The sequence below is a fragment of the Chamaea fasciata genome, unplaced genomic scaffold (genome assembly GCF_029207755.1).
Source record: "Chamaea fasciata isolate MVZ Bird 193981 ecotype frontalis unplaced genomic scaffold, bChaFas1.0.hap1 SCAF_24, whole genome shotgun sequence".
NCBI lineage: Eukaryota > Metazoa > Chordata > Aves > Passeriformes > Sylviidae > Chamaea > Chamaea fasciata.
The window spans coordinates 3,709,141-3,734,281 of NW_027094109.1; the positions used below are offsets into that span (position 1 = coordinate 3,709,141).

The 25,141-nt window shown below is 53.0% G+C and overlaps 2 protein-coding genes across 9 annotated transcripts in view; one reads left to right on the forward strand and one right to left on the reverse strand.

Annotated features, from left to right (window-relative positions):
• Positions 1-2,406: 2,406 nt before the first annotated feature.
• Positions 2,407-9,958, forward strand: SCN3B (sodium voltage-gated channel beta subunit 3). Its single transcript, XM_066203477.1, has 6 exons — positions 2,407-2,657; positions 4,083-4,246; positions 5,406-5,631; positions 6,500-6,638; positions 7,143-7,239; positions 7,678-9,958. The coding sequence occupies exons 1-5, from the start codon at positions 2,603-2,605 to the stop codon at positions 7,204-7,206; spliced, it is 648 nt and encodes a 215-aa protein (XP_066059574.1). The 5' UTR covers positions 2,407-2,602; the 3' UTR covers positions 7,207-7,239; positions 7,678-9,958.
• A 118-nt stretch (positions 9,959-10,076) lies between these two features.
• The window catches only part of GRAMD1B (GRAM domain containing 1B), a 96,092-nt gene continuing 81,027 nt past the window's right edge, over positions 10,077-25,141 (reverse strand). For all 8 annotated transcript variants that reach the window (XM_066203468.1, XM_066203467.1, XM_066203472.1 and 5 more), the window contains 9 exons: positions 24,393-24,536; positions 23,681-23,799; positions 22,959-23,101; positions 22,028-22,131; positions 21,079-21,282; positions 20,252-20,342; positions 18,207-18,314; positions 17,039-17,156; positions 10,077-16,110 (listed from right to left, as the gene is read on the reverse strand). In XM_066203468.1, the coding sequence (XP_066059565.1) occupies positions 16,021-16,110; positions 17,039-17,156; positions 18,207-18,314; positions 20,252-20,342; positions 21,079-21,282; positions 22,028-22,131; positions 22,959-23,101; positions 23,681-23,799; positions 24,393-24,536 (1,121 nt within the window). In that variant the 3' untranslated portion in view covers positions 10,077-16,020. The remainder of the gene's footprint in view (positions 16,111-17,038; positions 17,157-18,206; positions 18,315-20,251; positions 20,343-21,078; positions 21,283-22,027; positions 22,132-22,958; positions 23,102-23,680; positions 23,800-24,392; positions 24,537-25,141) is intronic.

Below are 25,141 nucleotides of genomic sequence, written 5' to 3' on the forward strand. Positions count from 1 at the left end.
ATTACTTTTTCAGGATGTTTGTTTGCCGCTGTAATTTGGATTGTTCAGCAGGCAGGTTCTGGGGTGCCTGGGGTTAGAGGAGAAAAGGCTCCTGTTCCTACCTGGGGAAACTGCAGCAGCAAAGAGGGCTGGAGGGGGGGGTCAGTCAGTCACTCTGAGTCAGTGTGGTGGAGCCGCTGCTTCCTCTTAATCCTCTTGGCCCCGGAGTCTCCTCCCTGGCAGGATTGTCTGTAATAGATGTAATTAGAGCGGCGGCAGCACAAACAGTGCAGCCCTGCTGATCCCTGCTCGGCGTTCTGGCAGGGCACCTGCCTGCCTGGGAACAGCTCTGATTTCCATGGTGCTGGGTGGAACAGGTGGTTGTCAAACGACAGAGCCAGGCACGTTATCCAGCAGCTCCTGTGGCTATAAAAAGCCCACCCCCAGCACTCGTCTGCTGTGCGTGGGGTGGATTGTTCCAGAAGGGTCAGGAGCAAACCCTTGTGCCTTAACCTGCCCTTCCCTTTGTGCTGTCGTGGTGATAACGAGGGGCAATGGGGGCAAAAGAAATGGCTCAATGTCCTTCATGCAGCTCTGGGTGTCAGGTTTGCTGCTCTGTCTTCCCAGGGAGGAAATCAGATTTTGAGGTTTCTATACCCACGGTGGATGTCTTCTAAGGGGTAGGGAATTGGAATTGTGGTGCTGGCATCAGCAACCTGCAAACTGTTGTTCTCCCTGGTCACACCCGGCTCCAGCAGGTCCATTAAATAGGTTTAATTTCTTGTAGTGAGTTGCTGGAACAGTGCACAGGAGCTCAAAGAAGCCTGGGAGCCGAGGGGACAGTGAGGACAACCGGAAAACCAGTGTGTGGCTCTGGCCAGTCCCTGCTGGAATACTTCAGTTTTCAGGAATCCCAGTCAGCTGTGGGCTGGAGCAGGGCAGAGCAAGCAGTGCAGTCAGCACAGGGAGGCAGGAGGAGGCAGCAGGAGGGTGTCCTTAGCTGGGAATTTCTCGGAGCAGTCACCGGAGCCTGTGCAGGGTGACGTGCAGGCAGCTGCTCCGTGTGGCCATTGGCAGATGATGAATGCAGCCTGCTGACACAAACACAATTAGGTGATGTCTAGGAAAAGTGTTGGCTTTGTTCTGTGCCTGCCTCCCTCCGGCAGTGCAGGGACCTGGTCTCACTTGTGCCCTGCTTTGTCCACGCCTGGGTGGCCACAGAGCTGTGGCAGTGGCCACCACCAGCAGCGTGTGCCCAGCTGAGAGCCCGAGTGCAGCTGGAGCTGATTTTTCTGCTGGCTGCAAACCTCTCTGGGTGTGCCTGGCCACCTGCACGCTGAGTTTTGGCACTGCCAGCCACTCCGGTGTCATCCTCCGGTGGGGCTGCTCCGGTTTAACTCCATAGATTGTGCTGTGCATCGAGCTGCGGGGGCTTTAAAAGGAACACATGTAACAAACGCTTCATTTCCCTCTCTCTGTCTACTGTGACCTTCAAAGCTGGAGGAGCCCTCCAGGGCACGGTGGCCCCCGTCCAAGGAGAGAAAGCCCAGCCTGCTGCTGGCATTAAATTCCCTGGAATCAGGCAGGGACATGAGGCGAGAGGATTTCCCAGTATTTCCAACTGTGACCTTCAGAGCCGTGCAAATGTTAGTATTAAACTTATTAGCAGCAGAGGCCTTTCTGTGACCCCGCAGGGATAACTCCCCCCATTTCCCCCCCGCCAGCCCCTGGCTTGGTTTGGAGGCAGGACAGTGCTGCTGATCTGTGGTGTGGATCTGGAGAGACAGGACCGGGAGCGAGGGGTACAAATGGAAAGAGGGCAAATTCCGATTTTGGGAAGGAATGCTTTGCTGTGAGGGCGGTGCCAGGGTGTCCAGAGAGGTGGTGGCTGCCCCATCCCTGGACGTGCCCGAAGCTTGGATGTGGCTCGGTGGGAGTTGTCCCCGCACATGGCAGGGGGTGGGACTGCCTGAGCTTTGAGGTCCATTCCAACGCCTTAACACTCCGTGACTGTGTGATATCCTCTCTGTGATGTCTGCAGCCGAGCTGGGCGCTGCCCGCGGGACCACCAGAGCCCCAGGCTGCTTGCGCTGAGCCGGGAGGAGCCCGGCGCGCCCGGGGCCGGGGGGAGGCGGCCGCGCATGTGCCGGCCGTGCCCCCCGCCCGGGCTCCTCCGGCATCCTCGGCATCCTGCTCAGCATCCTCCTCGGCATCCTCCTCGGCATCCTCCCCGCCGGCCGCTGCTCCCCGCAGCCCGCGCAACAAAAGCGCGGCGGCCGCGCCCCGCGGAGCCGCTCCCGGAGCGGGGCACCTGCTGCTGCCGCTGCCGCTGATCCAGCGCTGCTCCCGCTCCGCTCCGCCCGCGCCCTGCGCAGCGCCGGCCGCGCCCGCGGAGCCCCGGGGCCGCAGGAGGCGGAGGAGCCGGCGGAGCTGTCCGGGCTCGGCTCCGTGCGGGCTCTGTCCGTGGTGCTGCCGCCCCCGCGGCCGAGCGCAGCCCCCGGACCGCGCCCGCCCCGGCCGCTCCTCGCTCGGCATCCTGTTGCGCCGGGAGCACGAAGGGCGAGCGAGGAGAAGGGGAAGAGCATCGTGCCGAGGAGCCTGAGCGCCGGCCCGGCGGGGAACAATGGCTGCGCTGCCGCGGATGCTCTGCGCGTCCGCGCTGGCCCTGCTGCTCTGGGGTAGGTGCTGCCATTCCCTCTCCCGCCCCAGCGCCTCTTGCCGCTGGAAGGAAGGGAGGATGCTCCCTTCACGCCTGCCCTCCCAGCGGGTTTTTTTGTTGTCGGGAAAAGGGGATTGCGCTCGTGCAGAGTTGGTGTGAGCGTGCGGGAGTGAATGCGAGCGGAGGAAACCCCTCAGTGCCGAGCACAAAGCATGTGCCGGTCCCTGACTGCTGGCTGCTGCTCTGGGCTTTGCAGTGTGATTTAACATCGGGTTGCCTCGGGGAGGGTGTGCAGCCCATTAAGCGGTGCTTTAGTGCCGGTTTCCCGTGCAGGCTGTGTAAACCGGAGTTAATCAATCGATTGCAGCTGCAGTTTGACCCCTGCCGCGAGAAGAGGCTGGGTGGTTGTGCCACATTGGATGTGCGTGTGCCCTCAGCCCTGTGTGTGGGTGCCTGTCTGTGTGCACAGATCTCGTTTCTCAGAATAAAGCAGGATCCAGGAGCTTTTCCTTATTTCCCCCTGAAAGCCGCTGCTGTCCATGGAGCTGGTAGTAGGGGAGAATTGGAACCAGGCTGCTTCCAGGAATAGTCCCGGGATAATATGTTGCTTGAGAGAGTGGGTTAATGGTGCCTCAGAGGCTGGGGAGGAGGGAGCAGCCAGCAAAGTCAGCGTCTGTGCTCTGGAGACAGCCTTGGACAGACAGAGCCCGGGATTGTTTAGCCCAGGGGACAAATGTCAGCAGGGATTTGGTCGGGGATGTCGTGCTGAAACGATCCCTTTCTGCTCCAGCGTGTGGCTTCACATGCAACCATCCCCGTCCTCTTTGCAAGAGCAGGATTTGAGAGTTGCCAGCGTTAGCACAGCCCTGATTGGAAGCGTTTTGAGCAAGAATACCTGGGAAATCAATAACTCCTCCTGCTGCCAAATTCACTCCCGTCCAAGCCCCTTGGTTCCCAGTAGTGCCCACAGAGCCCAGGGTCAGGAAGGGTGCTGGACCCTCCCAGTTTTGCTGAATTAAAGCGCCCAGACCTTCCAACGTAGCACAAAGAGCTGGCTGTTCCTCCACTCTGGAATTCTGGGCTTCCCCTCATCCCAGACTAATTGCTGCTCTAACAGGAGCATGCCCAGCACGCATGGGAGAGAATGAACAATGCCTTTAAAGTGGCATTAATTACCAGGGAAAGATGAAAGTTGTGGCAAAGCAGATGCTGGAGAGGTGAATCTGTGTGAAGTGATCACCCTCTGTTAATTATTATGAATTATTAATATCTCAGGAGAAGGAAGCTTGGTGAAATTTGACGTTTGAGACTTAATCTGTTTTTAGGCAGCACTAGTAATAAATCAAACTGTTTTCCATTGGGGAGATTAACGCCAAGATGTGAATAACTGATATTTCTCTAATTCTGTCTTAACCCTTCTTTCTGTGCTGCTCCTCTGGCCCAGCTGGATTTTGCTCCTCAGTGTGTGTGGAAGTCCCATCTGAGACAGAGGCTGTCCAAGGGACAGACATGAAGCTGCTCTGCATCTCCTGCATGAAGAGGGAAGAGGTGACGGCCAGCACGGTGGTGGAATGGTTCTACAGGCCTGAGGGGGGAAAGGATGAGCCTGTAAGTGTGTCTGCGATCTGAGTCCTTCCCATTTCTTTCCTTTCTTATCCCATTTCCTGGGCACAGCACGAACTCCCAGCAGGAAAAGCTGGAATCAGTTGTTGAGTTCAAACATTTGGGTTGTAGATTGATCAATGCCAATTTCCAGCCCCATTCCCTCAATGCCTCAAACCCAGTATCTGAGGATGTCAAATATGGCTGACACTTGGTGCCCTTGTCTGGATCAGTTCTGAATCCCAAAGCTGTCCTTTTGGAGGTGAAATTGGCGTCCAATAAATGTGCAGGGCAGGATTTACTTCTATTTGCCTCAGGGAAAGCAGTGTTATCCCGGCTGTGGGAGGATCTCTGGGAGTTGCTTTGGATCCCTGTCAGGAAAAGGTAAAATTGATTTTCAGAGTGAATCCAAATGGAAATTGGACAGATGAGGGGCAGCTGGGATTCAAGCGAGAATGGTGAAATGGAGAACAAGATAAAGGCTGAGAGCACATTTCTTTCTATCTGTTTTATCTGAGTCTGAAGCATTAAATCAGTGGCTGTGATTGAGCAGGGCCAGGCAGGATGACAAATATTCTCCTAATTTGTGAGAACTAAAGGGACCAGGCTAAGGAATGAGATGGGAATTCACTTCCAGTGCCCTGGGGGATCCATTGGCCAGTGGCAACCCAAGGAACACCAACCAAAGTGAGCTGGGGCGGGCAGGGTCAGCCAGAATGTCACACTGATATTTGTCCTGCAGCACTCCTGTCCCCGCTGAACATCCCAGGGCTTCCCAAAAAGGGCTGTTTGTCTTCTCTGTGGATATTCTGTGGTTCTTTCCTCAGGTGGTCTCACATGCACTGACTGTCAGGCACATCGTTAGGCATGAAGAATCCCGGGTTTCTGTTCCGTTGCTGATTTTTCACGTCCACGTGCGTCCGTGTTTTGCTGTGCCTTAATTTTCCTGCCTCTCTGATGGAGATACTGGATTCCTGATCACTCATTTTCCTGTCTTTTGTGAAGTCACCTGATACTTTGAGGCGAAGGAAGATGGAATATGAATAGCTGCTGTTACCAAGGGAGCTCAGAACCTCCCTGAGCATAGCTGGAGGGGGATGCTGTCCCTGCCTCGTGCCATGCTGTTGTCCAGAGGCAGAGATCATCCCTTTGTGTTTCCTCACAGATCTACGAGTACAGAAAAACCAACCACGAGTTCCCCAGCCGCTTCAGCGGGCGAATACAGTGGAATGGCAGCAAAGACATGCAGGACGTGTCCATCACCGTGCTGAACGTCACCCTGAACGACTCGGGCATCTACACCTGCAACATCACCCGCGAGTTCGAGTTCGAGATCCACCGGCCCCTCTTCCAGAGCTCGCGGCTGATCCACCTCACCGTGGTGGAGGAGGGTAGGAGGGGCAGCCAGAGGCTGCTCGGTGCTGGCGCTGGCCGTGGGTGGTGTCACCCGGGGATGGAGTTTGTCACCGCGCCGCGGGAGAGGGCTCTGGGTTTGTCAGTGATGAACAAACCTGTCCCTTGTTTGCTGGCTGGAGGCTCTTTCTGGGCGCAGGCCGGTGGTGTGTGAGTGTGGGAAGGCAGAGTGAGCCGGGCACAGCTGGGCACAGCTGGGCAGGCGCCAGCAGAGGTTTCCAGCTCCTCCCGTGGCGGCTCCGCGATGTTACAGCAAAGCCTTTCCCAGGGAACCGCAGCCTTTCCTTGCTGCCGCCCCCTCCCTCCTGGAGCAAGGACTCGTTCTCCATTTTGATACCAGCCTGCTGCTTCTCCTCCTTCCCTCTGTGGTGCTCCTGAGCCCTGCGTGTTGCTGGGCTCAGCGCTGAAATCCCGGCATGTCACAGAGCAGCGGGGATCCTGCTGCTCTCTCCAGAGAGGGCCGGCAGCTTTCAGCCCTTTTGTCTGCCCTTTCCCCTCCCTCTCCCCCACGGGCACCTCGGTGTTTTGATCCTTTACAAATCACCGGCGGCACGACAGAGCCCAGTAACACCGGCGAGCAGGGCACGGGGAGGAAACAGAGCGTGAAGATGAGCTAGGTGAGCAGCCTGTGGGGGAGGCGCAGGCAGGGCTGTGCGAGCTGGATCCCGCTGGAGACACGCTCTGGGATCCATCCCTGCCTGTTGCACGTCCCTCTCTTCTGCCCCCTCACAGCCCCAAAGGCACCTGGAGGTTCTGGCAAGGCGCGTTAGGGAGGATGACACAAGGGTGGGAAGTGTCCGTGGAGCTGCACGGAAATGATCAGGGGTTGTTTGGTTTTATTCACAGCTGGAGAAGACTTCACCTCCGTCATCTCAGAAATCATGATGTACATTCTGCTGGTGTTCCTCACGCTGTGGCTGCTGATTGAGATGGTCTATTGCTACAGGAAGGTGTCCAAGGCAGAGGAGGCCGCCCAGGAAAACGCGTAAGTGTGGAACCCCTGGAGGTCAGATCTGTCCTGCCAGAGCTCTTCCCCTGTCCCAGAGCAGACTGCAGGAGGACTGAACTTCGCTATGCCATGGCCTGGTTGGTGTTTGCTCCGTCCAAAGTCCTTGCAGTGTTCAGGAGCGCCAAGCTGTGCCCCTTACACCGCACACCAGGCTGGGAGTGAACAGCATCCCAGGGTGGCCTGGTTTGGACCATGTGCAGATGCTCTCCTGGAAGGTCTGGTTTCATCCTGGCCCATTCCCACCTTTCCACACGCTTGGCTTGGATTAGGGCACTCTTTGTACACAGGAAGGCTGTGTGGGGAGGATTTTAGAGCAGGGAAGACTCGGTGTTTGCTCCTGCCTATGCCAAAGAGTTTCCTACTGTGAGCATCTCCAGGTGATGCTTGTTACCTCAGAGATGCTTCCAGGCACTCAGCAGAGGTGAGTTTACCCCAGCTGGGCTTTACACTGTGTGCTTTGCTCCTTCCCTCCCACTACAGGACAGACTACCTTGCGATTCCGTCGGAAAACAAGGAGAACTGTGCTGTGCCTGTGGAGGAGTAGCAGGGAGGAGGCAGCGGAGCGAACGGCACCGAGGTGGGTCGTGAAGAAGTGGTCACTCCTTGTGTCTGTCCACCCCTCGGCTTCCTTCTGGTGGGGCTGGGGACTCCTGGAGCGTGCCCGTGCTCCTCTGGAGCTTCCCCAGCCACCTTAGAAGCCATACAAGTGTCTTTAGGTGTGGGGTGTCCTTGTATTGCTTGAACCCCCAAACCAACACATGCCGTGATGTATTTATGCCTCCTTTGCCCATTGCTGTGGAGTTGGGAATCTTCACTTTCCCCTGCACGAGGGCAGCTGTGCCCACGAGGCCTGTCAGGGCTCCATCTCCAAAGGACACACGCTCTAGGAAGGAGTTTGTGTGCTAAAGATTAGTCTGGATCTTTCACTCCCTGGTTCACCTCCCGTCAGTTCGGGTGCTGACTCTGGTGCCACCCTCGCTCCTGCGAGCTCCAAGAGGAATTGTCTCCCTTGCAGGGGCTCTGAAGGACCACGCCACTCCAGCCAGCTTTGAGGGGGAGCTCTGCACCGTCGGGAGGAGCACGGGGAAGTGTAAATTCTCTTCCATTTGCCTCGGACTCTGTACAGCCTTGACTCCGGCCCCACGAGCCCACCTGAGCTGCCAGCCCAGTGCTGAGGGACTCCTGTGTGGAAGCATGCTGAGCAAACAGCACAGGGGCGTGGGCAGCACGGCTCCTCCCCCAGTTTCTGTTCCATCATCACCTCAATGGCTTTGTAAATGTTACCTGTCACTTCTCAGCTGCTCTCACCGCCACCTTTATTTGCTAAACGTGCTGCTTCTCCATTGCCGAGGTTAAGGGTATGTATGGCACGCTGCTCTGAGCTGCAGGACTGTGGGCAAGGCTCTCTTAGGGGGTTATTCCACCACGTACTGTGGCCCAAGCAGCTTTCTTGGTGTTAAAACAGGAAGGATTTCATTAATTGATGAAGTCACTCTGAATTTTAGACTGTCCATGCACAAGCAGAGTAGAGTTAGGACTGTAATGCACTAAAACTGGAAATGTATAGTAGGAGGGACAGGTCCCTGTGCCATGTTCATGCTTTCTTCTGGAGGGAACTGAAAATTCAGATCCTGAAGGGAAGCAGGACGATGTCAGTACAAGAATCCCCGGTGTCCCTCTCATTTATCAAGCGTCAAAACCCTCACCCCCTTCCACCTGCCTGGCACAGCAGGTTTGCTCCTGGAGTACAGCGGGAGGAGGAACCTGCAGAGCCACGTCCTGCAGCAGCTGGCAGGGCAGCAGGACAAGGTACAGCATCCAGCTTTTCCTGGGAAACCCCGAAAAGGAAGGCAGCCTCATGCTGGTAGGCAGGAGAAATGAATAAAACGCAAAGCCCTCACAGGATGGCAGCTTAGTAAAATGGTTGCAGTTTTATAACGCTGATGGTTCTCTGGTGCTGTAGCAGCACCATCTAGAGGGATAGACAGAAAACACCCACTTTTCCCAGTTAATCCTAATTCTCTCTTGAGGTAATTAATCACCAGTATAAAGAGTCTGGATTCATCCTAAACGATCCTCTGCTGCCCAGGAATCTCCCTGGAAATTCCATCTTTCCTATGCAAATTCACCTTTTCTGAGGGTTAACAGAGTAAAAATTGTTTTCTGACCTTCAGAGCTGACCGGTTGAGCTCGACAGCTGGATTGGAAAAGGGGAAAAGGCAGGAACATTGGAATTGTGCGGTAAAACCAGGTGGGGAAGGGTTTGGGTTTGTTGTTTGGCAGAGTTGTGACCTCCCTGCTGCAATGGAGCCTGTGCTGTTTTGCCAGAGCTGACAAATTCTGCTCCACTGACTGCTTGCAAGTAGTTCCAAAGTGCTCGTGACTCCAGGCATGCTCCCCACCCACGGAATCCCCTCGGCTTTGTTCTGCTGCTTTTTATGTGTTTGCTAAAAATCACGGAGATTATCCCATCTGTAAGTCAGGCCCAGGCCAGATTTCCAACTGGCACTTGTTCAAAACCCTTTTTTTAGAGTGGGTGTCAACTTCAGTAAACTACTCCAGTGCAGTCTTGGTAGTAGGATTGCTCCCAAATCCAGAGCCAAGCCTGGCAAGGGGAGCACGTTTTCCAGATGAAGCACACTCGTAGTCTGGGCACCAGTTCCCGAAAAACTGGGATACCCAAAAGAATATCCAAGCAGCTCCTCTTTGAATTCAGCTGGACGTCATCTTTTTCCCTATCCCAGTTTGCCTGGCAGAATCCTGAACTCAAGAGAGGAGGGACTGGGTTGTGACTCTGGAGTTTTCAGCACTGCCCACGGCATTGAGGGTGAATTTTAGGACACCTCTCTCCCATTTCAGCTCTACTCCTCAGTCCCTGTGAACCACGGAATAACCCTCTGGTGTCCTACTGTTAAATCAAAGAAAGAGTGAACCCAAGAACTTCTTGAGAGCTACCTCAGGTGGTAAAGAAGGGCCGTCCCCTTGTCCTGCACCTCCCCGTACCCCACAGGCATCTCCTGCGGATGCTCTTTTTGGTTTTGGACAAATCTTTCACTTTTCCAGTTCCTGCAGACAGAGGTGACCACTACCACAAGGTGTTCCAAGCAGGTGGAAACGGGGTGCAAAGTTCTGCTCAAGAATCTCGCAGGGGAAAAAAAGAATAATAATTTTAAAAAACTGGTGATTTTTCAAGACCTGGAAGAGATGGTCCTGGCAAAGACTCTGTGTGTGTGTGTGTTTGGAATGAGAGAGGAGACTCCAGAGCAGGCAGGATAATAAAAAGAACCAAGAGCCACGCTGGTTGTTGGATAGATTTTTTAATTGATACCGTACTTCCATGGTACTAACTACTTACACGGAGTTTGGCTGCAGAGCCTGTACAATTCCTACATTCCAGCACGTTCCAGTATCGAGTTTTAACCGCGGGTTGGGTTTTTTTTTTCTGTGTTTTTGTTTTTTTTTTTTTCTTTTGCGCACAGCGCAAAGTTTCTGACAGTCGGGACAACTCCTACAAACAAACCCACAATCCTTCCCCCACCCACCCCAGAGTCACCCTCAGCCATCAGTCCCCTGCTTCCCGGGCTCTGGAGGGGATTCCAGGAGGGAAGCACGTGCCTGTGGTGGTTGGAGGACCCGCTCCTGTGCCGTGCTGAGCAGAGCAGACCCTCGTTCATCGTCAGTTGTTGTGCACAGGAATTGCAGGATCCAGGTGGGGAGAACACGCCCCAGGGTTTTAGCAGCTTTCTCCAGCCCTGGAGCACGTGGTGGGAGATGAATTCCCACTGGAATGGTGATGTCCCAGAGGTGCCACGGCCACTCGTTGGGAGGTTGTGACGCTGCCACTGCTCTGCTGCTCTTCCCTCCCTGCGTGTCCAGCCCAGAGCCAGGTGGGTGCTCCCGTCCTGCTCTCCAAGGGCCATTTCCCGGGAGGTGGGAACGTGGAGATAGGGATGATGTGCACGGCACAGGCTGCAGCTCCCTGCTGGATGGAGCTGTAACATTCTCTTCCAAATCCTGATTCCACGTGGCTCCAGAGCCTGAGCTGCACGTCGGGGTTTGTTCCCTACTGGGGTTTATTCCCTACTGGGATTTATTCCCTACTGGGGTTTGTTCCCTACCTACTCTCGGGGTTTGGGTCAGGGAAGGTGGCCTTGAACGTTAGCAATGGAATTGGCCTAAATGAGTGAGGTAACAGAAACGGCCAGAGGAGGAGGAACCTCCCCGAGCCATGTGCAAATATAATTCCTTCAGCGGAAGGAAGTCCTTTTCCCTACTGAAAAAAACCAAAAATAAAATAAAACCAAAAAATAAAATAAAATAAACCACATTCACTTGAAGAGCATACAGACCGCAGGAGGGGAAGGCAGGCAGGGACAGCACCAGGTCAGAGCATCTATGACACAGGTAATGATTGTCCAGCAGCAGAGGTGGGAGGGGACAGGGAAAAGCCATAGCAAGCACTGCAAAACGTGTGGGAGAGGAGGAGGGCACGGCATGCCACGGATCCATGCTAAGAGAAGCCCATGCTGTCTGCCTAGATCAGGGAATGGCCTCGACCAGCAGTCGCCCAAGACACGAGATTATTTGGCCAGTGTGCACATCAGGGAAAAGAGAGGTTTTATGGCACAGACAGACTCGTGCTGGAGAGACTGCAAAGCACAGAGATCACAGCGTGTCCAGGGGGAAACGGGCTGGAAAATCAGCACAGGAACCACACTGGCACAGGTGTTCTGTGAGCAGCTTCCCTCGGGGGCTTTGCTTCCAGAGCCTCTGTTCTGAGCTGTGCTTTGAGCAAGCCCCTGGCAGGTATTTTCAGCGGTGCTGAGACTGAGAAGATGAAGCCAGAGCCCAGGTGGCTGTGCCATGGTCCGTGTCGGTGGCAGCCTGGCACAGATCCCGTGGGAGAGCCCCTTGGAGCTGAGCAGGCAGTGCAGAAAGCACTGACCCGGCAGCAGCTGCCTGGGCAGGCAGGACAGAGCTGCCTCCCCTGAGCCAGGCACTGTTGCTCTAAACAGTGATTTTAAGACCGACTTTTCTGTGTAATGTGGAACCAGACAGTTCCAGGTGTAAATCAGGAGTTTGTTTCTGTGCTCGTGGGGAAGAGCAGATGCTGCCTGACAGTGCTCCTGGGGAGAGCAGCTGCTGCAGCACACCAGAGCAAAGCCAAAAGCTCTCAAGTACCCAAAAGTGTCTCCACTCACTCTCTGGAAAAAAAATTTTCTACCTTCTTGCATAAAGGTAAGAAAAAGCTCCTATGTGGCCACCAGGGCAGTGTTGAGGAGCCAAGGAGGCTGAAAAGTCTGTCCTTATTTACACCCAGGTGAGCTGCTGAAACTGATAAGGACAGGGATTGGCGTTCCAGGACTGGCATTCCTAGAGGGGATCTCCCAACACATGCCCCGTTATTTCAGAGGCACTTCTCTGCCTCCAGGGCTCCAAATCCAGCAAAGCCTTGTGCTTTGAGACCTTTCCTCTTCCACTCCAGGGTCATATCACACTAAGGATGTTTCCTGTCCCTAAGGTTTGTGGTTTTAGGATCAGAAGCATCCAGGCAGGGTCAGGTGTCACCCAGCAGCCAGAGTGGTAAAGGCAGCCCCTGTGCCACAGCAGAACAGGCAGCTCAGGGGACATCAAAGTCATCATGTGCCTTTCTTCTCCCAAAGGACGAGGGAGCCAGAAGGGTTTAGGCAGAAGTCACTACCAGTTAGTGTGAGTTAATGTCACAGTTTTCTGCCTGGAGAGTGCCTGCAGTGCAGAGCACCCAGAATCCTGTTAAACATTATCCTGTTAACCCACAGCCAACTCCTTCACTGCAAGTGCCTTCCTAGCTTTTATTCTCCCATATTTACTATCTGGAATGTGCAGTGCCCCCACCTTGGGCAGCTCACCACCTGGAATAACCTGGTTTTTGGTCCTGCAGAGACTTTCTGCTGCTGCAGAAACCTCTGGTAGCTACCCTGGGAATGCCTGGCTGCACAGCAGTTATCCAGGACACAAATCCACTCATCCCAGCTGCCAGAACTGCCCTAAGATAAGCACTGCAAGGTGTGTGTTTATCAGAGGCGAGGCTGTGCCAAGATCAGATCAGTGAGGATGTCATAAACTGGTGGGTCAGAGACTCCCGCTCTCCCTTCTCCTTCCTCCTAATAGGAAGCATCTTCCTTGGCAGGATTTAGCTGTTGGCATTACCTCTGCATGCTTGGCTGCAGAAAAGCCTTTAAAAAAACCCAAAAATCCCTGGTTTTGTGGTTGTTCAAATCCTGCAAATCAAAGCCCAGCAGATGTGCAGGTGGAAGGGTCAGACTGGGAGGGGGAATGCACCTGCTGTGACAAGAATCCAGGGGGATTTCTGGCACAGGGGAGAAGCAAAGCCCGGATGGTGGAAGGCAGGCTCGGCTGTGAGTGCTGGGGGAAGCACCACCCTCTGAAACACTACTCAGGCCTCTCACTCCTAGAAAGTGTTACTGATCCCTCCAGGAAATGTAATCCAAAGTCATCTCTGGCTCCAGGAGGACTTAACCTGTCAGCTGGGACTGGTCAGGGGCAGCTGATTCCTACCCCAGCCTTCCAGAGGAAGTGAAAATACTCCGAGGTTTTGTTTAAACCCTCACCCTTAGTGCCTTAAGACCTTGCTTTTCCCCTTTTTATTACAACTGTGAGAGATTAACAAGAAAAAAAAAAAAAAAAAGATTGTGAATCCCATCCAACTCCCAACCAGGCTGGCTGCCAGGTGGGAAAAAGAAAAAACTGGGAAAAAACCAAAACCCTACAGCCTCAAAGAGAAACCTCCCTCAGTGTGAAGGACACTGCAGCTCCAGGTCCTGCTTGGTGCCCTCGTGCTCTTACTGAAGGATTTCACATTGCTGAGTGTCAGGACAGGTGTCAAACAGGTTAAAAAACCACTTTAATGTGCAGGTAGGGCAAATATTAGTGTTGAGACTGCTGCAGCTGCCTGGCCTAACAGAGCTTGGGCAGTTCTGTCTCGGGGGGACACCCCGAGCCTGCAGCTGGAAATCTGCACAGGAGAAAGGATTCAGGAAAAATTGAGGAAAAAAAGAGTTCCTTGCCTCCCTAACAGAGAGAACGTGATATTGGTGAGCAACAAATACTGATCAGCAGCATTTATCTGTGAGCCCCTCCGATTTCTCTGTCTCCAAGTGGAGGAGACCCCACATTCCAGGCCCCTCTTTCACAGTGAGTTCTTTCTCTTTCCTGGCTCTGTGCCGTCCTGCTTGGTGCTTGAAATAAAATTCTAGCAGAGGGAAATTCCAGCAGCAGGGGAATTCTGTGTGCTTACTAATTGTGGGGGTGACTAAGAGGGGAAAAGGGACTCTGGGACAGTCTGGCAAGTCACAGTGGGGAAAATGAGCCACAGAAAGCCCTTCCCAGGCCTTAGCACCTCAATTTCATGGTACAGCAGCCATTTCATTTCAGCAGCCTCCCTGGGAAAAAGCCAGGGAGCAGTACAGTAGTCAGCAGCATTAAATTAAATAAATAGTCATAAATACACATTGCTCTCTGGTTCTCCCCAGCTGGACCTCGCTTTCACAGTCTGAAATGTCCTTTTGACAGCCTGGCTTCATCCACGCTCCTGCACATGCGAGTCTTGTGTGGGGCATGGGGATTGCAGGCAGCCTGGGAGAAATCAGCAGCTTATTCCTGCATCCACTGCCTCGCCCTAACTGGAAAGTGGGAGCTTGAGAGGGTTTTCCTCAGACTGCACTGAGGACATTCTGTGTGAGACCAGTAATTGATCCTGGAGGCAAAGGAGGAGCCACAACTGCGCCATTCCCGAACTGGAACGTGCAGCTGCCTCCCTCCTGCCAGCCAGAAGGTGGAAAAACCCCAGCGTTGGCCAAAGTGGGACTCACAATCCCCTGACCTACCTGGCTGGGGAAGAGGCCAAAGCATTTACTAAACACTCCAAGAAGCAGCCTGCACCCCCCCCAGTCCCCGTGGAGTTTGTGCATGGCACGGCACAGCCAAGCTGCCCCTCTTCCCCATCTGGCTGCTAATGGAGCCTGGAATTATCCCCCAGAACGACTGCAAATGCACACTGGCTTTCCTCTAGTGCAGCTCGACCAGCTGGCTGACTCCCAGGGCTGCACTGCCCAGCTGATGGAGACACCCCCCAGTGCCTCACACCCAGCTCTGCCCTCCACCCTCTGATGGGCCCTTTTTCCTTTCCTCCCTTGGTCCCTGTGATCCTTCCTGACCTCTCCTGGATTTTCGGAAGCCTTGTTGCTCTACAGATGCAGTCACATGAATACCCACAGTGATGGCTGTTGCTGCATAGATACAATTATGTAAATTTATCCCAGGCAAGGAAAGGAAGATGTAGGTTTTTTTCTTTTCCCCATTTTCCCACAGATTTTACAAGACAAGGGCTGGGTGAACAAACAGGAGAGAGATTTGCTGAAGCTGGGTAGTGGGAGTGGTTGCAAATCAATCCTAATTTTGGTTTTTGTGTTTAAATTTGGGTGCCCCCACCGCGGTGATTCCAGCACCGACGCAGACCTGCAGCACAGGGACGGCTCATGGCAGGGGCACAGAGAAAAGCAGAGAACAGGCAAAGGGGACACTGTCACAGGTGTGGGGCTCTCCCCTCCCACACACCTTGGAGGCAGACACCCCCCCGGCTGTCCCTGCAGCATCCACAGCAGGAGGCAGCAAACAGGGGTTTGTGGAAGGGATTGCAGCTCTGTGCTTTGCCCTCTGAGCCAGCCTGGCCGCCCTGACAGCAAATCTCTGCCCCCCAGGAGGGGCCTGCGGGGGGATCTGCCCTGCACAGACCCACAGCAGCTCCCCCTCCTCCCCAAAGCAGCTCTGCGAGGGATTGACTGCCACTGCCAAAACCTCTGTGCCCTGATGCCAGCAAGGTGAGGGAGGTGACAGTGTCCCCCGTGAGAGATAAACAGAGCGAGGCAGGGACCTCCATGCGCAGGGAGGGGACGGGGACGGGCAGGGGGGGCACTCACGCTGATGCTTCCCTTTGAGACAACAGAACCAGGACAGACAGACAGACAGACGGACAGGAATATTACAGAGGAGCAGTGCACGGGCCCAGGGAGCAGAGCTGGGCACGGCCCTAAGCACACCTCAGTGCTGGGAGAGCACAGCCCTCCCACACACACACACACCCCAGAGACGCTCCAGTTCAGCCAGTGTTGGAGGTCACTCCTTCCCCTCTTTAGGCTTTTTTTTTTTTTCTTTTTTCTTGTTTTTTTTTTTTCTCTTAAAATCTGTATATAATATATATATTTATATCTGTATATATATATATATATTTATATATATATTTATATATCCTATTTACACGTATTGCACACCGTCCTCTGGCCTCCTGCATTCCTGCCTGTTAATGGAAACGTTTCCGTTTCTCCTCTGGGTCTGACCCGAAGTCCCGGGACCCGATGCCATTCTGGAGATTTATTAGTGAATCCTTCATCTGCAAGACAAGAGATTTCTCTGTGGACTCGATAGTTTCTGAGCTTGAGAAGAGCTAGCTCTTCTCAAGGGAAACTTTTCAACAGTTCTTCTTTTTCCCAAAACAACCCTGTGTAAACAATGTTCCTTTTTTATAACAGGTGTTGTTTGCTATTTCACCAATGGCAGAGGTGTCAGCCCTATGGACCAATAACGTGACTTTTAGCACAGTGTGTTATAAAAGGGCTGAATGAATTGTAAATAAACCTTCTGATTTCTGCTGCCTCCTGACTGGAGTCAAACATCTTTACTTCGTGTCCTATCGTGACATTTCTCCACTGTGGTGCTGCCCTAGAGGACAGAACTTGGGGGGTTTCCTTTTTCCCTGCAAAGTATTGACACCATAACTGTGGCTTTGGGATGTACGAATGGGGACTGGGAATGTGAGGCACCACTCTCCAAGAGAAGGGGTGAGCAGAGCGCAGGGAGTTCTCTCTCCTCAGGGGAAAGCAGTTCACATTTAGGGACTTACGAGGAAGCAGCTCTCATTCCTGGGCTGTGCTCCCAGCAGCCCTGTGTGCTTTTTAGGGAGCACACCCTGAAACTCCTGGCTTTGTGCTGCGAGGGCGTCCCCTTCCTCCCTGAAAGCTGCACGGAAATCCAGGGCTCAGCTAAAACCAGTTTGCTCTCCAAACTGGGGTGACAGAGATTATTAGACCCCAAATGTGCCAATATCAGATTTTAGGGTTTTCTCCTTGACGTGCACGGACCTCTCTGATGGGAGAGAGCAGCCCCCTGTGACAGCCCTTGTGGGACCCAGCTCCAGCAGGAGAGGGATCTGAAGGAGCCTGCCCACCTAGAGGGGCTGTGGGGGAAGCAGGAGGTGCTGAGGGCTGGGAGGACACAGGGACAGCCTGGTCACAGCCCTGCCTGCAGCTGGGCAGCCTCACCTGGTCCAGAAGCATCACGGAGGATTTGATGATCTCGCGCCATTTCTGCAGCTCGGAGTCGTGGTACTTCTGCTGGGACTCCAGCAGCTGGGCCCACTCTGTCTGAGACTGGGGTAACCTGCCACAGAAACACAGCCCGGAGTCATTAAATAAAGATTTCTCTTTATTGTGAGGAATAGCTGCACTGGCTCTTTTTCCCAATCCCTTCCCTCCAGGCCCATTTAAACCCCCAAAACAGAACTGAGGGGAATCGGGACAGGTGGGAGCATTCCAGGTGCTTGGATGGATTCAGATGTTTCCACAGCAATCGGGGCTGCAACATAAAAATTACCCATGTGGAGCCACCCAGATAATCCCAGCACTTGCACATCATCACACTGTGCAAACAGGATGTAAGTTCTGTACTTCAATACCACTGTAGTAGTCTAAAAAAGCAGCAAGAGCACCAGGGAAAGATAAAGTCACCTAAAGTGTCTCTAATCACCTAAAGTGTCTATCTGTGGGGAAGTAGCAGGGCTGTTATGGAGAAGTTAATAATTCCCTTTCCTATCGAGGAGAAATGACACAAATAGGGAAAAAAAATTCCAACACAGTGGTAGCACATGGCTGTGAATGCTTGAAGTTAAACCCAGTGTAGCAAAGGAGCAACTGGGCCTCCAAAAAAGGGACACAAGGGGACAAAAACACCTCAGAAAAGTGGGTGCAGGGTGTTCTCAGCCTCTAAAAATAGACCAGAGACCACCCAGGCAGGACAGATGGCTGGTATCTGGATCCACACCTTCCAAACCACAAACCTAACAGGCCGTGTGTCCCAGGCCCAGACTCTCCTCGGAGTACAAAGGGATCATTCTAAGATGCTGCTGCATGCAGAGGGAAGTCTGGCCATCAAAGGGGAGGAAGTGACCACCCCAGCCCGAAACTGCTGGACATTTATTCACAGAGCATCCTCTGAGGAGACGAAGGTCGCTCATTCCCCTGCCTCTGCCGCCTGGGAGTGGTGTCAATTCGCAATGAACGCCTTAACTCTGCTCTTCAGCTGCAGGGGAAATGCACACAGCCCTTCAGCTTCACCTGCTTTACACAGAAATGAGAGCCCAGAGCTCTGGTGTGATGGGAGAGGCTCTGACACGCACAAAGAAAAAGGAGAGAGCCAGCAGTGTGGCTGTACCTCTCCTGCAGCCTCAGGCCCTGCCACGCCGTGAGCGTCTGCGTGGTGTACTCCAACATCCAGAGCTTGTAGAACAGCATCATGTTGAGGATGACCAGCAGCACCAGACTGCAAAGGAAGCAGGAAAACAGCCGGTTTAGGAGCATTTCACAGCTCACTGCGCGCCAGGAACACCGGGGACAACGCCCAGGCCTTTGGGAAGGTGGCTGAGGCCCGGCCCATGCTGTGAGTGTGGGGATTTCATCTGAGTGAGCAACCAAAACTTCACCTCGTGGAAGAAATGTGTGAGCCAGGACAGACAGACAGACAGCTCAGACGGAACAGGCTGGGTGAGTGGATGGGCTGAATGCAGAGAAAGGGAGGGAAATGGGAGAGTAAAGAGGTCAAAAAAGAGAGAGACAGTACCTGAAACAGATCCTAATGGGAGCAGGGAAGAGAAAAGACGGAGCAGCCGCAGGTTAGAAACGGACTGACACAAACTGGGCTGGGAGGAGGAGGAGGCTCAGACAGGGGCCAGGACAAAGGAGCAGAAGGAAGAGAGGCAGGAAGGACAGACAGGGATCCGTGTGCCTGCACTGCTGGCGGAGCTCCCTCAGCACAGCTGAGCTCCTGGGGACAGCAGGTGGCCATGCAGGCACTGTGTGACACACACACACACACACAGTGCTCACAGCCAGCCTTCCCCACTCCCACCCCCGGCGCTGGGAACACACCCCAGCCATGCCCTGCCCAGCTCCTCTCACCCCTCACCACACAGGGGCATTTCTGCTCCTCCCCAGGAGGAGATTCCGAACTGCCAGCCTGGTGCCTGGCTCTGAACAGTGCAGTTATTTTGCTGGAAGAATGGCCCACTATGACCAGTTCAGTCAGGAGGATGGCAACTGGCCAGAGGAATATTCTGGAAACATCACAGAGGGCTCTGTGACCCCAGTGAAGCTGCCAGGAGACACTGGCACAAAGCTTTGGTACCTCCGTGCCATGTTCTCACCACGACAGCACCTTACACCACTCATTTATCACTGGGTGGGTGCTGCTGCAAACCTCTGCATCTGTGCCCCCTCTGGGACCAGGAAACACAGACAGGAGCTCAGCTGGGGCTGTAATCTCAGTCCTGAAATCCCAGCTTCTCCACACCTCTCTAGAAGTCGGGTGGAGCTTAAGGAAAAGCTGAGCACAAGTCAGAAAAGCCTGGATCGCTGCTTTAAGCTGTTCTGCTCCACAGCACCTGCCCAGCACTAAATGCAGCCTGCTGTCAGCCCAAGGGCAGAGGAACAGTAAAAACAGTGAGTTTAGGAACTAAACTGAGCCACAGGGATGTGAGGGGCCCATTCCCAGCTCACTGGAGAGCACATCCCAGTCCAACACCACCAATCCTGAAAGGTGTGGCAGGAAAGACACCCAAACCAAACAGTTCCTGCTGCTGGGCTGATGAAATCACACCAATCTCTCGTGCTTCAGGTGTTTCTTCACTTATTGTGCAGAAATCACCTCTAAAGGCTCCAGCTGCTTTCTGGCTGTGCCTCTCACCAAAATCGCTGCCCAGCACCAGACAGGGGAAGGTTTTGCCAGGCCAGAGGGAAGATGTGACAGATCCTCAGACACTGAGCCCTGTTGTGGCAGCCTAGTGACTCCCAGAGAGCTTTGCACAGTCATTGTCCACGACAGCAGCTCGTGTGTCAGCAATTAAATCACTTGTTTTAAATTACCCCCCCCACACACAGTTTCTATGTGCCATTAAAAATCTGTAAACTGCGTCCCTGAAGTTAAAAAAAAAAACCAAACTAAAATGCTTATACTTGTTGGATTTCTTCTCTTGTAGGTATTGACTCCTCTCTTCTTGCACAGCTGCCTCTGTCCTGATTGTCACTGTCCCAGACAGGTCCCAGACCTGCCTCAGGACTCCCAGAACAAAGCCTATGTTTGGCTCAAACAAGGGCAAAACTGAGGGCAAAGGAGAGAAGGGAGCACAGAACTCCAGGAACACAGATAAACCAAAGGTGGTTAAAGCTGACTGGGAAGGAAAGCAGAAAAAAATCCTCACTTACACAAAGCTGATGACAAGGAGCAGCTTGGAGACACTCTGCAGGTGGAAGCCACTGGGGCTCTCCTCAGGGATGTGCCGTGTCTGAGTGGAACCTGAGGAGATGGGATGTATTTGGGATGGGGAACAGGGAAGGGCAAGCCCTGATCCTCTAACCACCCCTCCACCTCACCCAAACAACCCCAACACATCCTCCCCACCCTGTTGGGGCCCTGGGGACTGGGAATTCCAGGCACTGACCCCCAGGCAAACACTGCATTTGACCTGAGGCCGTGGAAAGGCTCCCAAAATTGAGTGACAGCGCTGGGATTGTGGGTGTGGGGTTTGGATAGAAGTGTGGGATATCACAGGGTGCAAAACTTAAGAGTTTAAGGGCTTAGAATATAGTAATATAGATATAAAACGAGATGGAGGTTTTAGGGCCCAGGCTGAGTCCTTCTTCTTCACCTTCTCCTTCATGGCTCTGGGTGGTGTTTTGCCATTGGGTATAAAAATCCGCATTGCGGGCCATGGGTGGTTGGTTATTGGGTTAAAAGTAAAAATAATTCAGGTGTCATTTCTTAATTGGACAGTTTGTGCTTAAAAGGCCTTGCAGAGACAGAGATAGGGGCCATTTTTAGTTTGTTAGCTAGCAGAGCTGTAGAACTCACAGTCTGCGAGACTGTGCTATAGATAAGAACTAATAAACATCTGAGTCCGGACAAGAAACACTGTCTGGTGCGTTTAATCCCGACTCTGGCAGAAAAAGAAGACAAAAAGCTACCCCGCCCCTCAGTGACAAAGCCCCTGTTTGTCCCCATGCCCGGGGCTGTGGGGCTGGCAGCTGCTCACCTGCCACGTGCTTGATTCGATGGGCAACCTCCTCGTCCGTGGGGGTGGTGACGGGGCTGAGCACCTCCTCCAGGTGTGGCACCCGCAGGTGGGTGTGCGCGCGTTTCCGCCGCCGCACCGTCGATTGCTTGCTCACCTTCTCCTTGGGGGATTGTCTGTGCACCTCGGCCAGGTACGTGCTCTCTGTTTTGGTCAGCTCGCTCTCTGCAGCACCAAGGGGGAGGGTTAGAGGCGTGGTTTTGCAAATGGGGAGAGAGGTTTAACCCCTCTGCTGTGATGCTTTAGGATTTGAGCGTTTCTGTTTTCCATCTCTCTGTAATCCTGCAGTTCTTTAGTGTAGAACTCCAAACTCCACACACAGTGGGAGCTGCTGCTTCCCCACTTTGGGCAGACAGAACAATTCCTCTCCAGGCCTGGCAGTCAAGGACACCTCACTGCCTCAGGCCCCAGAGATGGGAACAAAAGTCAGTTGGGGGCAGCAAACTTGGGGTCAATGACTTCATTAGCTGGAGCTGGAATTGGAAGATGAACCCCCAATGTGCAAATGGACCAAACTGATCAAAGTGTGCAAAGCCGTGCCCATTGTCCAGTTTGGGTGCAGCCCCTGGGGGGTTTGTCTGCCCTGAATGTACCTGAAGGCCCTTCAATAAACAGAACTGCTTTTATTCTCTTTATTTTGTCTTCATTTTTCTGTTTTTAGGTAAGCCCTGAAAAAGGTATCGGCTGGGCCAAAGAAGCTGGCAGATTTTGTGAGATTTGTGCTCCACATTCCTCGCCCCTTTTACCAAAATCTGACCCCAAACTGCCTGACAGGGAGCAGGATTTGATGCCCTGATTAATTCCAGCAGATACTCTGGCTGTGGTGGCCCCTTTTATAAACCACCTGAAGGTTGGATCATGCTGCCCGCTCCCAGGGAGACACGGGTGCCACCGGCATTGCCACTCTTACCCAAATGACGGAAATAATCTTCCAGGCCACTCCAAAAATTCTTCTCAATGAAGGACTTCACCAGCCCCCAAGGCTGTTTCCTGTAGCGTAATTCTGTGGAAACCCTGTGAGGAGACAAAGGGCAGTCGTTCCCCTGCTTTCGCTTCCTGGGGGTGATGTCAATTCACCATCTTTGTCAGTGGAAATCCAGGAAATAATCATGTACACTGTTATTTCTGGAATGACCTCAGCCCTTCATGTTTCCAGAGGAGAAGTACTGCTGGAAAAGTCCTTCCAAAGGCAGGAAGAGCCTCTCCCAGGAGTACTTCCACAGCCATTTGGATTATCATTACTGAGGTCACACAGAGTCACACGGATACAGCTTTGCCCAATTCCTTGGCTTCTCCCCCCAGGCACAGCCCCAGGAAGTTCATCCTGTTGCTTATCAGAGAATGCAGTGATAACAGGCTCTGCAAACCCCCGCATCCAAGAGAGAGGCAAGAAAAATCTGTAAATCCTCTCCTTGATGCAGCTCTAACTTCTCTGCATTGATGCCAACCCAGCAGGTGAACATCCTGCCCCTACTCTTCGTGACAGGAATAAAGTAACCCCCTCAACCCCTCCTAACCCACTCAAACACCCGAAACTCCCTCCCAAAAGTGCCTTTTGCTCATCGTCCACTCAGAGTCTGCAGTGATAACAGGCTCTGCAAACCCCTGCACCCAAGAGAGAAGCAAGAAAAATCTGTAAATCCTCTCCCTGATGCAACCGTAACTCCTCTGCATTGATGCCCATCCAGCAAGTGAAAATCCTGCCCCTACTCTTCATGGCAGGAATGTCCCAGGAACAGGACAAAGAAATAACCCCCTCAACCCTTCCTAACCCACCCAAACACCCAAAACTCCCTCCCAAAGGTGCTTTTGGCTCATCACCCACTGCCCAGGAGAGGTACCTGAGTCGGCTTTTGTTCCTGGCAACACGAGTCAACGTGTAGCGGTTGATGGTGTAGAAATAATCGTGGTAGGGGACGTCGTGAGTTAGCACCTCGGCGTCTATGACGTAGCACTCGCTCTCCTGGCTGGCTTTGTACATTGTCTGCAGGGAAAACAGCGGGCAAGGCAGCTCTGAGTGTGCTCAGGACACGGCTCTGAGAGAGTGCTGCCGGGAAAACCCAGCTCTGCAGAGACGGGGCAGCTGAGAGGGGTTTTTAAAAGATTTTATTCCATTATCGATCTCGTAGAAGGGTGAGACACAAGAGGCGTAAAACTCAACCCATTCGATCAGAAGCCCAACTATTTCTTTGTTATAATACCTTACAATGCTTCTCAGCCTATCAGCTTTTGCCACACAATGCTGCTGATACTTCTAACACCAATCACTGATTATTTTACCCCATGTGCATCTTTCACAGCTCAAAAACCACCAGTTTGGGTGAGAAAAAAACCCAGGTGTTAAGACGTCCTGCCTTGTTCACAAACTCCGCTGCTTTTGCTGGGAAATTTGTGATGCTTTCATTAAAATCCGGGGTAAGATTAACTCCTCATGGCTGCAAGTTAAATCAAGGGAATGTGAACAGGAAAATGGACAGGGACAATGAAAACACGCTCAGGACGAGAAAATAGCTCTCAGAGCAGTTTCTACCAAGCATTCCAGCCCTGCTCCACGGCCACTTACCTGAGTCTCAGTGACCGTGGCAGTTTTGGGGGCCAGAGGGTTGGTGAGGGTGATGGTGTACAGGATCACTCTGGTCTGATTGCCATTTTCCTCCTTCTTCCAGGGGTGAAAGATAATATCTGAGGGGACAAAGCAACATTCCGGTCAAGTAACTGGGGAGGGATCTCTGGTCAGTCCCCTGGGGAAAGGGATAACCATAAACACCAAGCTGGGGATGGGATCTCCTTCCCTTTGGGGAGCCTGGCTGCTCGAGAGCTCAGCTGAGTGTGAACCAAAGGGCTCCTGGGCTAAATGGGAATATTTTCCCCTCTTTCAAGTGCAGGGAAAGGGGGAGAGGCTCAGGATTTATCTCCTCCAGCAAACCTACGTTTACAGGGAAAGGAGGACTGTGACATGCCAAGGCATTCTCTCTGCAGCTCTGTCCGTGCCAGTGTCAGGTATGGAGCTAGAAAAGCTTTTCCCTCACAGTGCTAAGCCTTGAACAGAGGATCAGGCCTTAGGTGATGATAAAAAATAAAATTCAAAAAATCTGCTTTTTCCACAAAAAAATCCGTTCCAGCTGTTAGAAATTGAAACCAGATGGGCACACAGGTCCTGCCTGCTTTTGGTCACTGCCAGCATGGGCCAAACTGCCCCAAAATCTGCTCAGAGTGTCACCCGAGCAGACAAAATTGTACCTCCAAGGCAGAGCCCTGCAGCCCCTGCAGCTCACCAGAGAAGCGGCGCTGCTCCATGAAGTCCCTCTGGAACTGGGAGTCAGTGAAGAGCAGGTCGTAGAGCTTGTCCACGCTGAAGTTGAACACCTCGTTCACGTACTGGCGGCCGTTCAGGTCCTCGTAAAAGGCTTGGACTTCCCCTGTGGGGACACAGACCCTCAAAGTGCAGCCAAGACCCTCCAGGGTGATGGAAAATGTGCTTCACAGCACCAGTGTTGGAGCCCTGGGCACTGAGAGTTTCAGTCTTTCTGTGCTCAGCAAACACTGACCTGACCTGAGGCCGTGGAAAAGGCTCCCAAAATGGAGTGACAGCACAGGGATTGTGGGTGCGGGATTTGGATAGAAGTGTGTGTCACAGGGTGCAAAACTTAAGAGTTTAAGGGCTTAGAATACAGTAATATATCTATAAAGCAAGATGGAGGTTTTAGGGCCCAGGCTGAGTCCTTTTTCACCTTCTTCTCCATGGCTCTGGGTAGTGTTTTGTAATTGGAGAGAAAAATCCGCATTGTGGGCCACGGGTGGTTGGTTATTGGGTTGAAAGTAAAAATAATTTAGTTGTCACTTCATAATTGGGCAGTTTGTTCTTAAAAGACCTTGTGAAGAGACAGAAACAGAGCCATTTTTCACTTTGTTAGCTGGAACTCACAACTTGTGAGACTGTAACATAGATAAGAATTAATAAACATCTGAGCCCGAACACGAAATCCATCTCTCGAGCATTTAATCCCAGCTCTGACAGAAAAGA

Bases quoted from the DNA above. Each gene is read 5' to 3' on its own strand.
- SCN3B (XM_066203477.1), top strand. From the start codon at position 2,603: ATGGCTGCGCTGCCGCGGATGCTCTGCGCGTCCGCGCTGGCCCTGCTG. The intron at 2,658-4,082 runs GTAGGTGCTGCC...CCTCTGGCCCAG, and splicing joins GCTGGCCCTGCTGCTCTGGG to CTGGATTTTGCTCCTCAGTG. The intron at 6,639-7,142 runs GTAAGTGTGGAA...CTCCCACTACAG, and splicing joins GAGGCCGCCCAGGAAAACGC to GACAGACTACCTTGCGATTC.